The 17253-nt window shown below is 41.4% G+C and overlaps 1 protein-coding gene across 1 annotated transcript in view; it reads right to left on the bottom strand.

The window, feature by feature from the left end:
- GABRP (gamma-aminobutyric acid type A receptor subunit pi) overlaps nucleotides 1-17253 on the bottom strand; it is a 168552-nt gene that overhangs the window by 36259 nt on the left and 115040 nt on the right. The window contains exons 4-5 of the mRNA XM_089690278.1: nucleotides 3650-3717; nucleotides 1904-2121 (exon numbers count right to left, since the gene is read on the bottom strand). Coding sequence (XP_089546404.1) covers nucleotides 1904-2121; nucleotides 3650-3717 — 286 coding nt within the window. The remainder of the gene's footprint in view (nucleotides 1-1903; nucleotides 2122-3649; nucleotides 3718-17253) is intronic.

Raw genomic sequence — 17253 nt, 5'->3', positions numbered from 1 at the left:
TCCCACCCCCTCCTTCCTGGTGACAGCAACTTTCAGCCAATTAGCGGCAGAGAGGACTTACTATGCAGCCACATAGGGGACACTGGGAACTGTAGTCTTGGGGGCATGCTGTGCCATAGAGGCAAATGGCTGGAAAACTATGAAAACCTATAATCCTGGAAAAACAGAGGAGAGGAAAGAACTTTTGATGGACTTTGGAAGAGGAAACAGGGTCTTTACCAAGGAGAAGTAGAAAGTACAGACCTGTTATTTTACATATCAGTGACCCTGGAGAGACAGCAACAATGGAAAAAAAGCAGTAGGGGTACCAGTGTGTACAGACCTGCTGCTGTGTTCTGAGCACCTAGAGAGCTGAGAGACTGAGCCACAGAGTTTTGCTGTGTTTTGGAACCAGAGCTGGGGAGACCCATTTTCGTGTGAGCCTACATTAGTGAACACCTGATTGTGAGGACCTGATCGCGATATTTCTGGGACAAATGACTGCCAAGCATATGGAACCAGATCTATTGCATGCCAGGAGTGGTGAGCTGAACTACCAAGCTTAATCCCTTGCTGCACACAGTTAATGCCAATAGAGACTGTCCCTATTTAGCAGCCCATCAGCTATCCATTGAACAGTCTTGGAATTGGGCCCCAATGTCAACCGGCTTAAGATTCGCTACAGAGTGCACTCAAAGACTCTTTCATTGATTGGTTATTGCAGAGTTACTGTGAGTCTTCTTTTACTATTTCTATATATCTCGCTGTTTATGCAGTTCCTTATTAGTGCTGTGGAATCCATGTTAGTGATCTTTGACCATTTATTGGTTTGTTACTTGTGTTACCTTGCCCTGTCCTAATACACTTAATTTAGAGTGGAAGAGTCATGGCAGAACAGAGAACCCATCATATAAAGAGGCTCCTGTGGGGATAAGCGTTTCACTTGTTATTTTAAGTGATAAATGTGAGAATCACTGATATTACATACTTTGTCACCTGAAAACTGCTGCATATAAACCACATTTCAATATATAAATGGTTTTTAATCATAATGTTCTGCCATAGCTAAATACAATGTGTAAAAATTATGTTTACAGAGCTTATCTCAATTCCCTGTCTCGACTTATCAAATTTGTCAAATGTCTGGAAATAGGCGGTTATACTTGATACTGTAAAGAACCTGCCTCCAGTATAATGGTTTAAAATGATGTGCCATCAATCTCATTACAATAACCTTCTTCCTTGCCTTGTAGTAAGATCATATGGAAACCTGCAGTATACATTCAAAACCTCAGCATCTTTTCTACTCTTCTTCCACCACATTATTTCACTGAAAGTTTGGTTTTAGCCCTTTCCTGCTATAACATGCTGAGGAGTGGACAAACACAGCAGCACAATTTCAAATTCATCACAACAGAGTTATGTTCTATAGTTAAGATACAAATTCTGCTAAACAGAAATATTTAAAAACAATATTTCCATAATGTATTCAAATGGCTATCATGGCTAGCCATATATTCTACTCTGTGCTCCAGGAACACTGGAGAACTACCCTTTCTGAATCTTTGAAAAATTGTCAGGTCTCAGGGAACCTGAGCTAAAATGGTTTCATTAGTGGTTAATGGAAAGAATGCCCCCTTGGTGTGGTAGTTAGGATGCCACACTTACAGACAGATAAAAAGATAATTGGTGTCATTCAGCTGGCTCTGCTAAGCACCATTGGAATTACGCAAGCACCATCAGATTGGAGGTCAATCAACCACAGCTCAAGGAACCCTTGGCAACTTCTGGAGATCCCTAGGGTTCCACAGATCCCTTTTTGAGAATTACTGCTGTAAAATGTTTTCACCATTGTTTCCTATCTATTTTCCTATATGCTGACCTGTGTAGACCACTTTACAAAGTATTAATGCTAAGTGTGTACCTTAAAGCATAAAGAACCGTTCCATTTGGGTAAATCCGGATGAGGCGGTTTTCCACAGTGATGTCATGAAGAAATGACTTTTTCGAGTCGACTATAAATGTATCAGGGACCCACAATAATTCCACCAGACGGCCATCTAGACTTAGGCTCTTGTTGCCTTCAAAGATAAGCCTTTCATCTGTCCAGCGCTGTCTCAGGAAAATAGTCGCAGTATAATCCTGAAGTAAAAAAAAATCTATTCTGAGACATTCTGCATTGTAAAGGTTAATGTAAAAGATTCTCTAGATAGTAAAAAGTAACTGCAATTCAAAAAAGTTTTTAAAAATGTATATTCGTTTTTTGGATATGTTATTTTACTAATTTGTAGAATTTTCCTAAGTAGTAGTCAAAGTTCAAAAATCAGAGTCAGAACAGAACAGTGACTTTTCTCTATCCTCAATATGACTATGCCAGAGGATTCAGACAGGATGAGCCTGATGGCAAGGAGCTGCTTTTTTATCTCTTTGGATAACCGATGGTGCTCTAGGAGTTCTTTGATATGTGATAAATATTTAATTGCAAAAGCAAGCTTTTATAAAGTGTGTGTGCATGTGTGTGTGTGTTCAGATAGATAGGTGCATAGATAGATAGATAGATAGATAGATAGATAGATAGATAGTTTGTACATGTGCACATACCAAATAAAAACCAAGGTTCATCAAGAAAGCAGGTGTGGTGACTCTTTTTTTTGGGGGGGAGGGGGGAATATATATATATATATATATATATATATATATATATATATATGTAGCAGAATAAATGAGTACACCCCTTTTGAAAAGTAAGTAAAGTAAATGTAATCAATATCTCTTATACTGCCATGACAAATTCTAGGTGGGCTTTTTTGTGCATGGGCTTTAAAAGAGGTTTCCTTCGTGGATGACACCCATGCATTCCGTGCCTCTTCAGTGTACGCCGTATTGTGTCATGGGAAACAATCACCCCAGTTTGGCTTTCTACTTCTTTAGCTAACTGCAGCAAACTTGCAAGGTGATTTTCTTCAACCCTTCTCATCAGAAAACGCTCCTGTCGAAGTGTTAACTTCTGTGGACGGCCTAGATGTCTCTGTGAGATGGTTGCAGTTTCATTTTTGGTATCACTTTTGCTACAGTATTCTGACTGATAAGTAAAGCTTTACTGATCTACTTGTAGCCTTCACCTTTCTTGTGTAAAGAAATAATTTTCTTTCTCAGGCCTTGTGACATTTCTCTTCCATGTGGTGCCATTACTGACAGCATGAAATGGGAAGGGGTTTTCTTCGTTAAGTAATGTCCTTTTATAATCAACTATCTGTTAGACACCTGTTTAATGAATAATTAGACTCACCTGTAGTTGAATTTTTGTTCATTAGGATTTTGTTGTCTAAAATTTAGCTTTGTTCCTTGTTAGCTTTCGTTGGGGTGTATTTATTTTTGCAACATGGTCTTGAATGAATTTGTTGGGAAAAATACTTTTTTGTGTGTGCAAATTAACAAATCTTGTTTGCAATCAGTTGATCCTAAAAAGAAAGTAAAGGTTTTCTGACAAATCTGTTGGGGTGTATTCATTTATGCTGAGCACTGTATATATATATATATATATATATATATATATATATAAAACCTCAGTCCAAAAGTGTCCATTTAAAATGCATTTTATCCTTGATCAATCAAAGGACTAGAGCAGTACATAGATCTGGCTAAGATTATACCCATCTGGTCAGCTTACCATGTTAATTTCTGATATTGTATCAATGCTGGCAATATCCAAACTCATTCCGACTGTTACTGGCCCATCTAAAACAAACAAAACATAGTAAGAATTAGGAACATGGTTGTATTCTCGTATTCGCAAACAATACTTATCCAGAAACCAGGATTTATCTTTAAACACCAACAGTACTTTATTTTCCCTATTACCATAGCTGTGAATCTGCAGTTCCATATAAAATATGTATAGAAGGGTGACTTTCTTTGGCTGTCCCTATCTGGATTGTCACTGCCAAGTGCATTAAGTTTGCCCTCAGATTGTTCCTAGCTTCACACAACATTAGCATATGCCATCCTGCCAGCAGAGGAGCAGCTGCGACTGTCAGCTGGATCCTCATTAACTGTTTTCCTGACATAAATAATGTGGAACAAAACAAAAAGCATGTTGAAGATATGCCGTTTTAATGTATGCATTGGTACGGTAATCCTTGTAATACTAGGAGGAAGGCATTAATAAATGTTGTACTTGGCTGTATTCTACCTTTAATGAGAACACATGTGAATAGAAGGATGGCAAGAATACGAATTTATGTTGTGCTAAGCAGGCCCTATATGTATCAATACAGTTGTTCCCTATAACAAGTTCTTCTATGACAGAACTGTACACTAAATGCACATTTTGATCAGTAACTGTTTTTGTCATGAACATTTGGTCATGATGGAAAATCAAATCAAATTTGGCCACAATGTTCGTGACATAAAATTGTTATCATGAACAGGATTGTTAAAATCAGTCTTTCTCAACTTATTTACCCAAGAGGAACCCTTGAAATAATTTTCAAGTCTCAGGAAACCCCAGTTAAAATGAATTAATCAGGGGGTAATTGGGAAGAATGCCCCTCTACAGACATCAGATAGAAGGGCAATCAGCCACAGCTCAATGAACCTTTATCAATCTCTAGAGGAACCCTAGTTGAGAATGGTTGGTTTAGATTGATCAAATCTATTGTCACTCAAAAAATTAATTATTTGTCTTTGTATGCATGGCCAGCATAGGAGAATGAATATACTTCAGCATATATGCAGATTGTCCCCCCTGGAAATGATTGCAAACTTGGCTTACATGATCTTGTGCTTCTGATTGGCTGGTTATGTAGTGAATTCCCTCTGCTCACCCGCATATGCCTCACTTGTTAGTGTTGGAATGACATAGTGAATAATGTACAGAATGTTTACTACTGCATGACAACAACTCGAGAGTAGATGTATACAAATAATATGTGAATCATTAATCAAGGTGTAAAAAGAAAACTTTAAAAAGTTGCCTGCTTCAAATAACTAGAAATTGATCATAAAACTGACTTTCAGTTATTGTCAATACATTTCACTTCTTACCTAAACTCTGGAGATTTCCCTGAGCACATCAGAGTATAAGAAGTTTCTCCCCTGATGCACTGTGACAGGTGTTATAGGCTAGGCGATGTATGTTAAAGCCCAACTGGGATGAAGAGAAAAACCCTTTCCAGTGCCTCCCACCCGATCTCCTGCACTACAAGGGTTAAATGCTCGTTAGGTCTAGGAAGAGATAAAGAGGCTGTAATACTAACCTCTAGCAGGCTCCAGTGCTTGCCTCCATTCCAAGCTGTAGGGGGTCCCTCCATGTCATCATGTACAATGCAGGACTATTAACCCCAGTTTAGCTAGGGGGAGCTAAATCGTAATGGTTAGACAGGGGCTGAGTAGCAGCCCAGGTGTAAAGTTTTGTTTATTAAAAATCTTACAAACAAACAACATAGTAAAAACATATTTACATATATTGTATACAGAATTAAAAAAAATATTATTATTTATTTATTTTTTTAAACAAAAAATAGCTTACTTCAGCATAGAAAACAGGAAATGGCTTTTACGACAGGAAAAAAACATAAACAGAACTAATCATATTTTAATATTATTATCATCTTTATAATGTATTTCAACAAACCCTACCTACACTTAAACACACCCTCAGTCTAAGAAACGATTAAACATTTATCCCACGCATGCAGCCTTTTTTAAAAAATCTGATCTTACAAAAATCTAGGGGACGTGAAAGGACAGAAAGGGAAGCCAGGTCCCCAGAGACTGACAAACAGTAGTTACGGGGACCTGACATTCCTCCACGCCTTTGTCCAGGCACCCGCCCTCCACCTGTCCTTCTCAAGACCCCAAATCTTCCTGAACTCACCCAAAATGTTGTGCATCAGCACCTCAACAGGAAGAACTCTTTTGCGAATGGAAACCTGACACCGTGCATTCCACGTGTAGTAACGGACTAGTAAGCTAACTAAAAAAAGTGTCTCGAAATCAAAATCCTGGTGAGTTTGAAAGGCTCAGCAAGACCATTCCGCTTAACTCAAGGAAAAGGATACCCAGAGCCCCACCACAATCCACTCTTGGACAACCACAGTTCTCTGCAGAGCGATACTTCAGGTTGCCCTTTACATAGAGTCTTTCATGGAGCGAGAGCCAGGCCAAATCCCGAAACTTTAAAGAGATTCTTTCCAGATTCATCAAACGCAGACCCTTCCTCTTACCAGGGCCTGGGCAATCCCTCAAGGCCAATGGCTCGCTAAAGGCAGATTCAACAACCCTCCTCTCCAGGGCCTTCCTAGGAAGAGACTTAATCTCCTCCGCCATCACTCGCCACTGCTGAAGCATTTTCAGGCATGGTGTATATCCTCCTACTGGCATCATACATTATATATAATGATATATTTGTGCATGGCCCTTTACATTTTTTATGCATTTTTTAATGTACGGTTTTATTATTTATGTAGCACCCACCTAGCTTAGCTAGTGGAAGCTAGACACTAATGGTTAGACAAGAGCTGAATAGCAGCCCAGGTGTAATAGCCAGAGGGGTCAAATTGTGGTCAGGGCTGAGAGACTTTTCAGGCCAGCCCCTATGGAATTTCCCCCTGCTCTGCGGCTTTTGGAGGAAAGCCTTGGAGGCAGTGGGTGGATCTGAGCAGTGGCTGGCTGCGCTGGCTGGCTGCACTCCTGAGGGACTTAAGCCAATTCCCAACAGAAGGCTTGGCAAGGGGATGGGACTCCCATAAAATAGTTAGAGTTTGCTCAGTAGCAGGTGTGGAGAGATGGAGGGAGGAGGGTGGACTGTGAAGATGTGAGGCGGAGGAAGGGGGCTGCCAGGAGGCCTAGTGGGAAGGGGCCTGCCTGCGAGCCTGGAGCTGAAAAGCAGGAAAGCTTGGAACTCACATGCCCCCATAGAGAAGACCACCTGTATGGCAGAGAAGGAGTTGCCCAGAGGATAGTCCTGGAAGCAGCAGCCAACCCACAAGCAGTACAGGAGAGAATCTGAGTGAGTAAATCTGCACCCCCTGGGCAGATAGGGAAAGGAGCACTCTGGTGGGAAACCAGATTAGCCCCCTACTAGTGACTGTTCACCTCTCTAAAGGGACAGGAACCAGATCCCCTGCTCAGGAAAATCTCCAGATTGCTTGGTGAAGAGGAGAATTTTATTTAGTGTCTGGAGTGATACATCAAGGAGATGCTGGCTAGCTCTCAAACAGAGTAGCAAAAGAGAAGAAGCTTGTGAATAGTTCCAGGAAGTTGTCGGTTCCCTTGGGCATTCTATACCCCTTTACCCTATCCCAGATCTAAATCCCCTTAATAAAACTTAAAAACAAAGCTCGAGGACTGATTTCTGACTCCGGATGCAAACTTGTGTGAAGAATGCAGACTGCCTGGCTGTGCAGGACTATAAGGTGACTCAATTCATCAGCGACCCCTAAGGGGGTAGTGCTACACCTACAATGTACATAAAGGAGGCAGGCAAATAGAGGAAGCCTACAGGAGTGAGGAGTAAGAAAAGTATTAATTCTTATTTCATCTACTCCTAGGTGTAATGAGCAGTTAACTCTTGCACTGTGAGGAAGAAATGGAAGAGGGGGTTCACTGCAAGGGTATTTTTTCTTCTGCTCAGAATTGGGCTTTATGACCTTTTTAACAACTTTAAAAAACTGTAGGTAAAAGCACCAAAAATTAAGTATTTTAAATACATAACTGCAGTGTTTTTCTTTTCCGTATATGATATTTTACTCACTGTCAATATGTCTTTGTACTTTCCAGAAAATTAAGTTACTACAGGAAGCATCAGTTTCCTAGAATAGCCTCCTGCCCCATTGCATGTCATAGCCCTCTCCTACTCTGAGAGTGTCTAAATATTGTCTGTACTGGCCCAGCTCTTCCACCTTTCCCTTCCCCTCACCTCTCCACCCCCACCTAGATTTATTTTTCTGACAAAAATTTCATTTTTGGATGCATCAGAATTTCCTAACAGACATAGAAACAAATTACAACAAATCCAAAAAAAAGTTAAAACAAAAAAAAAATGCATTCATTAATTTTTTTCTTTCGGATTATGTAATTTTTTAATTCCTTCAGTTATAATCCAAATTCATTGTGAATAGCTGTGGATGTTAAGGAGCGGGTGGTGGATTCCCCACTATCAGCGCAATGCAAACAAAAGAAATGTGGGTTAAAAAACAAACAAACAGCATGGGGGTCCTCCCCAATCCTTACCAGGCCCTTTGGGTCTAGTATGGATTTTGAGGGGAACCCCACACCAAAATGTAAAAAAAAAGGCTTGCCCCTCCAAAAAAAATCCATACCAGACCGTTATCTAAGCATTCAGCCCGGCAGGCCAGGAAAGTAAAAAAAATGTGGAAAGTAAAAAAAAAAACAAAGACAGTTTTTGACAAGTCCTTTATTAAAAAAAAAAGAAAGAAAAATAAATATCCCCCGAAGTAGATCAAATGTCAATCACGATGAACGCCAACCCGCATGGAAAAAGAAACAATGACCCCTGTTGAACACGATGTGTCCCATCCAGGGACACACGTCTATTGACAGGTGAGCTGCCCCATGTTTACCTGTCATTGAGCGAGTATCTCTGCATGGGACATGTTGCTCGCCAAATGCCCCCATGTTTACCTGTCATTCGGCATTTGTCCCTGTGTTTTTTTTCGTGGTTTCAGCATTCATCATGATTGATGTTGAATTTACATTAGGGGAATTTTATTTTTTGGATTTTATTTTTAACCACATCCTTGCTGCCCTGTAGCAGATACACTGCTACAGGGTGGCAGGGGTGCGCAAAATCATGTATATATGCGTGATTTTGTATTTCTGGGCCATGGCTGTCAATCACCGAGTCCTGGCCAGTGATTACCCGCTCCTGCTCGGTGATTATCGAGGATCTCCGATGGGGAGGAGGGCTGCTTTTTTTACTAACAGTCCTCCTCCCTGTCGGCTCTGGCACACTGCTCCGGATGTGAAGGAGAACAACAAAAGAGAAGCGCACCAACCTTGTGCATTACCTCAGTAACCAAAATTTATTAAATAAAAGAATGGTACTCACAAACAGCGAATAAAAACAAGCATGTAAGTCCTCAAGGGGACTTTAGAGGCAAGATGCCAATGCGAGCTCTGAGGAAGAAGGCATGTCCTTCGAAACGCGTCAGCTATACTGAGTGGCTTCCTCCATGATGGGATTCGCATTGGCATCTTGCCTCTAAAGTCCCCTTGAGGACTTACATGCTTGTTTTTATTCGCTGTTTGTGAGTACCATTCTTTTATTTAATAAATTTTGGTTACTGAGGTAATGCGCAAGGTTGGTGCGCTTCTCTTTTGTTGTTCTCCTTCACAGTTTTGTTTGGGCTTCCCCAGCCTTGGTGTGGAGCTGCACGACCTTGTCTATTCCGGTGGTCCCTTCCTTTTTCGAGTTTGATTCCATCTACTCACCACCGGCCTGGGTCCCGGAGCGCAGGAGTTATTGCATTTGGTACACTGCTCTGGATGGCTGTGCACAGCACAGCCATCTATAGCAGTGTGCTTACAGTGAAGCACCAACACACCACCCCCCAGTAAAATACTCCCAGCACACAGTTAACCCTTTGATTGCCCCTCATGTTAACTCTTTCCTGCCCAGTGCCATTAGTACAGTGTCAGTGTTTTTTTTAGCACTAATCACTGTATTGGTGTCACTGGAGATGTCAGTGACACCAAGTCAGTTCCCCCCAGTGTCAGAATGTCCGCCGCAGTCCCGCTACAAGTTGCGGATCGCCGCCATTACTAGTAAAAATTTTAAAAAATTACAAATCCCAGTATTTATACCGCCATTTGTAAATGCTATAACTTTCACGTAAACCAATTAATTTACACGTATTATGATTTTTATTAGCAAAGACATGTCGCAGAATACATTTTGGTGTAAATTTATGATGAAATTAAATTTTTTAATTTTTTTTTACTGGACATATTTAACCACTTGCCTACCGGGCACTTATACCCCCTTATTTACCAGGCCAATTTGCAGCTTTCAGCGCTGCCGCACTTTGATTGACAATTGCGCGGTCATGCAACATTGTACCCATATGAAATTTTGATCATTTTTTTTTCACAAATAGAGCTTTCTTTTGGTGGTATTTAATTGCCACTGGGCGCTTTACTTTTTGCGCTATAAATTAAAAAAGTGCAAAAAAATTGAAAAAAAAAAAGTTTCTTTGTTTCTATTATAAAATTTTTCAAACAGGTAATTTTTCTCCTTCACTGATGTGCGTTGATGAGGCAGCACTGATGGGCACTGATAGGCGGCACTGATGGGCACTGATAGGCAGCACTAAAGGGCACTGATAGGCAGTACTAATGAGGTGGCACGGATAGGTGGCACTGATAGGCAGCACTAATGAGGTGTCACGGATAGGCAGCACTAATATGCAGCACTGATAGGCGGCACTGATAGGTGACACTGATGATGGGTACTGATAGACGGCACTGACTGGCATCACTGCTGGGCACTGACTGGCGGCACTGACTGGCACAACCGCTGGGCACTGACTGGTGGCACTTACTGGCAGCTCTGCTGGGCTGCACTGGTGGGTGGCACTGGTGGGCAGCACTGGTGGGTGGGCACAGGTGGGCACAGGTGGGTGGCACTGGTGGGCACAGGTGGGTGGGCACAGGTGGGTGGCACTGCTGGGCACAGGTAGGTGACACTTCTGGGCACAGGTGTGTGACACTGCAGAGTGGCACAGGTGGGTGCACTGCTGGGCACAGGTGGGTGATCTGCTGGGCACAGGTGGGCGGAGCTAGTGGGTGCACTGCTGGGCGGAACTTGTGGGTGGCACTGCTGGGCACCGATCATCAGGGCACTGATCATCAGTGCCCTGATGATCGGTGCCGATCCTCGCTCTGACAACTGCCGGTTCTCGGCTGTACTTTCCTCACGATCTGACAGCGTGAGGAAAGTGCAGCCGAGAACCGGCACTTGCATTTCCCTGTGATCAGCGTGTCATTGGACACCGCTGATCACGTGGTAAAAGGCCGGTATGATTGGCCTTTTACCACATCACGTGATCAGCTGTGTCCGTAGGACACAGCGATCACGGAGATCGCCGGGTGCGCGCCCCCTGGGGCGCGCAGGAGAGCGCGTTCTGGGGGGACGTCATATGACGTCCCCCCAGAACTGGCCGGCCGCAGTGCAGCCGTCATTCGGCTATCTGCGGTCGGCAACTAGTTAATAGCAAACATTCTTATTTTTATAGCGCAAAAAATTAAAAACGCACAGGCAATCAATTTGTGGGAAAAAAAGGATGTAAATTTCATCTGGGTGCAGCGTTGCATGACCGCGCAATTGTCAGTTAAAGTAATGCAGCGCCATAATGCAAAAAATGGCCTGGTCAGGAAGGGGGGTAAATCCTCAGGAGGGCAAGTGGTTAATATAGGACTTGTAAAAAACTGTGTTTGTGTTTTTATTTACTTTTGACTTTTTGTTTTCGTGAATGAGTAGGAGTATTCATTCACCTGGGGGGGGGCCAGATTCAGATAAGCCCCACACCCATAGACCCCCACAACCACCTCCCTTACATTCTGCTATCAGCGGTAAATCCTGCTGATAGCAGTGAGCCATGGTTGTAAAGGACACAGCGGACACCCAAAAGGTGAAGTTCTGCTTGTTTGCATCCTCCCCACTCCAATGCCACATCTGGCACATTTTGGGGGGGAATGGGTACCTGGTTTTGACAGGTACCCGCTCCCACTTCCGATCATATTGCCGTGGTGCAGTTAAACCCCTCCTCCTCTCCCCCACAGAATTCTTGGACACGTGACAGGTCAAAGAAGATGGCGGGGCAATTTACAAAGTACAACACAGCTTGTATATATACAGTAGGAAACCGGCTGTAAAGCCAGAAGGCTTCATTGCCGGTTTCCTTTACCTAAGATGCCGCTGCCTGCACCCAAAGCTGACTGAAGAATCGGCTTGGGTGAGGACATTCCTGAATCCCTTGACAGGTAATTGTCTTTATGTAGTACTACCCTCTTGAGAGCCGTTGGTTTTGGGTCCCCCTATTTTCTTACACAGCCAGGCAACACACATTTTCCACCCTTGCATTCAAAGTAAACAGTCCATGAGCTTGGTTTTTGTTGTTGAACAACTTGGATGGGGTTTAGGGGTATATGGGATACTCAATGGAACTGAAAAGACTTGGAGTACAAACTTCTTATGTAAAAAAAATCAGATCAGCACACAGTATTTTTTAGGAGCACTTAGAGCACTTAAATCAGGTGAAATAGAAAACTTTTCAAATCCACCTGGTATGACGAATATACTAAATTAATCCAGAAGAAACTAAATGAATATCAATTACAAACCGAGGCGGCACAACAAAATCGAATAAAGAAAATTATCAACCTAACAAAAGCATCCTAAACAAAATTTTCCAGGCGTGCCCATGTCTAATCACAACTATGAATGCAGCACACAGCAGCAGTCTTGGGGCTTTTGGTTATCTACAGATAGGAGACTTTTACAGGTAAATAACATGCATAAAATGTGTTACATGCAAACTGTTGTTGAAATGAATGGTCTAATGACAGGGTCTCTTCAAAGCCTCAAATGGGCAAGGTGACATACTATCCTACCATTCCACCCCCTAACCCGTTTACAGATAATAAGACGTTATTGTCATTGAATAAAACATACACTGAATTTCCATTTGTATTCCCTGAATGGTGCATTAAATAATTAACACATATATACAATAATAAAAACCTATATACACATTAATAATAAGTAAACCTTAATAAAAAGAGTCTATATATTATTTAAAAATAACTAATTACTCTTATTTATGTAGTGATTGATTTATAACGGCCCCTTTTGGTCCCATGCTGCTCTTTTGCCTCGGAAGGTAAATCCTGTATATGTTGATGTCAGAACCTACACAAGCCTGATGATGCCTCAGCAGTTAGTGATTTAACTACATGCCGCCCAGCCACTGTACATATATGGCAGCAGGGCGGCACTCGCAGGCAAAACCACGTTTTAAAACAAATAGGGCGCCGCCCTATCTGTCCCGTGGATCACCGCCGCAGATGTCAGTCGCCGGGTCACAGCCACTCCTTAGCGGCTATGTCCCGGCGATCGGCGGCAAACAGTGACAGAGAGCACAGCTGCAGTAGCTGTGCTGTCTGTCACCTCTCTGTCAGCTCAAGGATGAGCTGATCGAGAAAGAACAGTTTCTCTTTCTCGATCAGCCTTGTCCCGCCCAGTACACACCCCCGCCCCCTAGTAAAACTCTCCCCTCACTCCTATAACCCTTCCCTGCAAAATAAAGTTAACCCCTTCCTCCCCATTGCCATTAGTACAGTGTCAGTGTTTTTTTTGCACTGATCACTGTATTAGTGTTTTTGGGGATGTCAGTGACCCCAAGTCAGTACCCCCCAGTGTCAGAATGTCCACCGCAGTCCCGCCATAAGTCGCTGGTCGCTGCCATAAGTCCCTGATCGCCGCCATAATTCGCTGATCGCCGCCATTATTAGTATAAAAAAAACCTAAAAATCCCAGTATCTTTCCCGCCATTTGTAAACGCTATAACTTTCATGTAAACCAATTAATTTACACGTATTGGGTTTTTTTTTTAGCAAAGACATGTCGCAGAATTCATTTTGGCAGAAATTTGACTAAATTTGATTTTTGCATTTTTTTTTACTGGACATGTTTCATAGCAAAAAGTCCAAAATATTGTTTTTTTTTCCTCAAAATTGTCAGCCTTTTTTTTTGTAGCGCAAAAAATAAAAACTGCACAAGTGATCAAATACCACCGAAAGAAAGCTCAATTTGTGGGGAAAAAAAGGATGTAAATTTCATTTATGTACCATATTGCATGACCGCGCAATTGTCCGTTAAACTAGCGCAGCGCTGTATAGCAGAAAAATGGCGTAAATTGCAGTATTTATACCATAGTTTTTAGACGCTATAACTTCCACACAAAGCAATCAATATACACTCATTGGGATTTTTTTTTACCAAAAACATGTAGCAGAATACATTTTGGCCTAAATTTATAACCAACTTTGAGTTTACTATATATTTTTTTATAGCTGAAAGTAAAAAATATTGTTTTTCTTCAAAATTTTTGGCCTTTTTTTGTTTATAGCGTGAAAAATAAAAAGCGCACAGGTGATCAAAAAAAGGACGTAAATTTCGTTTGGGTGCAGCATTGCATGACCGCGCAATTAGTTGAATTAGTGCAGCGCCGAGTAGCAAAAAGAGGCCTGGTCATTAAGAGGGGTAAATCCTCTGGAGCTCAAGTGGTTAAATCTCTTAGTTTTTAAAGGCTCATTAACACTATGTGCTGTGGCTGGTGTTTTTCTGTACTTGCAAGGATACATAGAAAACAATTGTTTTCTGTGTGAGAAGACTATGAATGTAGTCACATGTCACATGTCAACAGATATGAGAAAAGCAGAAAAACGAGCCTGAATGTGATATTGGAATGTGAGGGGAAATCTCCCCAGTGGGGATACAAAAAGAAAGACCTAAGAGAAATTGTAATTCTTCCCCACTCTATCCAACATTATATTTCAAGTTATTTATTAACATTTTAGTTATACAAATAAGATTGTTGTAAACCACAGAAACTGGCATGTCTTACATCGCTAAACACAATTATTTAAAACATTTACATTTTTAATTAAGTTAAATTAAATTTTTTTAAACAATGTAAAAAAGCAGACGGAGATAAAAATATAAAGTAAAATGTCATTGAAAAGAAGATAAAGTAAAATAATTGTTATCATCCAAACAGATTTCCGATTATTAGAGTAGCCCACTGAGAAAAACATACAGTTGCCATGGGCTGAATGAACAAATGTATTTTTATTTATTTTAATTGTTTTTAAATCAAACCTTGCTTGTAGGAATAGTCACGACTTAATAGATAAATAATTTTAAAAGCATCGTTGGCAAAGTCAGTGCACTATATTTTAGCAATATCAGATCACGCAGTGTGCTTCTGTAGTATAATATGCATTTTACAGCTGCTCATACAAAACAAAAACATGAATCTACATTAAATTGATTGTAATATTAAAACATTACAACTTGGAAGAAATAAAATTAATATTACATTTTAGAGTACATAAAACGCAGCAAACATTTTACTGCCAGTGTGTTTATTATGAGTTTACTTAACAATATAAAGAGAATTTATGCTTCATCTGGGACGCATTGCTTCATCTATCTGGGTGTTATCTGTTACTTTATTATCTGTTTTGTCACCTTATAAACCACATTCAAATCTTCAGTGCAACAATATTCATCAGTCACATATTTTTGTGTTTAAAAGGGAGTCTAAACTTTTACTATAATGACTGCCGAACAAATGAGTAAGTGATAGAACTGCCAATTTCTAAAATATAATAATAAAAAGTGCAAAACAGTTGAATTCAGACCTGGCTACTCTGCACAGGATGGGTAGCATTCAGCACAGATACTTTTGGCACCAAATTGGTAAGTCCAGCTTACGTTAAAGTCACCTTTTCCAACCTTTTTTCCCTGAGGAACCTTTGAAATAATTGTCAGATCTCAAAGAACACTTGTTAAAGCCAATTATTGGTGGTCAGTTGTAAAAATTACCCTTACATTGGTGGATACCCCCTTACAAAAGATCAGTATATTTATGCAGTTGGCTCTGACAAGTAGTGTTCACCACAAAACTATGCAGCGTCATCAGATGGGAGGCCAATCAGACATAGCTCAAGGAACCCCTAGGAACCTCTGGAGGAACACTAGGCTTCCACACAACACTGGTTGAGAATGGCTTCATTAGGTTTAGGTTAGGAATAGGATTGGGGTAGGGATATGTCAGGTTTCTGCAGCAGCCCTTGTAGAATGTCAACTTGGGGTTCCCTGAGGTGCAGTCTAAGCCCCAGTCTGCTTCTTCACCAGGGTCCCTGATGGTGGGGATAGACTTACAGAAAGCTGGAACCGGGTTGCAGCCCCCATGTACATCTAGCTGACAATGCGAGGACCACTCACTTGTGCAGAGTACAGATAGCAGGAGACAGAAGAAGATCCGAGAAATGAGCTGAGGTCAGGGCAGGCGGCAGGCAAGCAAAAATGGTAGATGAAGCCTGGGTACACAGGAAGAAAGACACAGAATACAAGTAATACAAAGCGAACCATGAGCTCAGAGAAACTGAGTAGTTGCTCAGGCAGCACAGGCTGATCTGAGCATGTCTTATATAGAGAAGCAGACTGGTAGACGGGTCAAGAAGTGATAGAAGAGAAAGGGATATAAATCCACAGTAGAGCAGGCAACACCCATAGGTGAACACAAGTGAGCAGCACGTGAATAAAAACACAGGTCTCGCAGAAGCACTGCAGCAAGAAGGTAAGAATTTCACAGGCAGGAAACTGCACGCTAAACCATGACAGGATAAGGTTGGGGGTTTAGGTTAAGATGAGGTTTCAGAGGGTAAGTTAAAAATGAAAAATGGAAGGTCCACTTCCCTGCCAGCTTCACATCACCCAAATAATATTAGCATGAAAAAATAACCTTTAAAATAAAGATTTAAAGAAAAATGACATAAAATGTGATAGTCAATTGACACACACAGCATGGCTCGGCCCCACCACCCCCCTCTATCCTCACAGGATTTGATTGACAATAGCAGGAGCCAATGGCTCCCACTGTTGCCTCTGAGTCCTGTGAGGAGAGAGAGAGAGCAGGGCTGCTGCAGATCGGGCTCAGGTAAATATTGCCCATATGATTGCCCCCATAGCAATGGGCTTGCTGTGGGGGCCCTCGGTAGGCAGGAGGAGCTGGTAGCGTTGGCAGGGAATCCCAGAAGAGGAGGTTCGGGGCTGCTCTGTGCAAAACAATCGCACTGAACAGGTAAGTATAACATCTTTATTATCTTAAGAAAAAATAATAAACCTTCACAATCACTTTAACAGCTGGCTTGGATTCAGTTTTTTCCCCAACAGTATATATTCTTTTGGAACTCCATTTTTAAAAGGAAACATACTGGAATATACAGTAGGTGGGCTACTATTCTTGACCTCCTTCTAAAAATGCTAGTTGCCTGGCAGTCTCTGGATACAATATTTTCTGAGTCTCTGGGGGTGATTTACTAAAGAGAAATAGGCTGTTCACTTTGCAAGAGAATTTTCACTAAGCATTATTTTCCTTGCATGTGACTGGGAAAATTCCCTTGAAAGGTATAAATTCCCTTACAAATGTGAACAACCTATTTGCCTTTAGTAAATCAACC

Source organism: Staurois parvus, unplaced genomic scaffold (assembly GCF_062004578.1).
Source record: "Staurois parvus isolate SC_StPar_1 unplaced genomic scaffold, SC_StPar_1.0 ptg000525l, whole genome shotgun sequence".
NCBI lineage: Eukaryota > Metazoa > Chordata > Amphibia > Anura > Ranidae > Staurois > Staurois parvus.
Note: the sequence above shows the minus strand (reverse complement) of the source record. Positions and strands in the feature narration are given on the sequence as shown.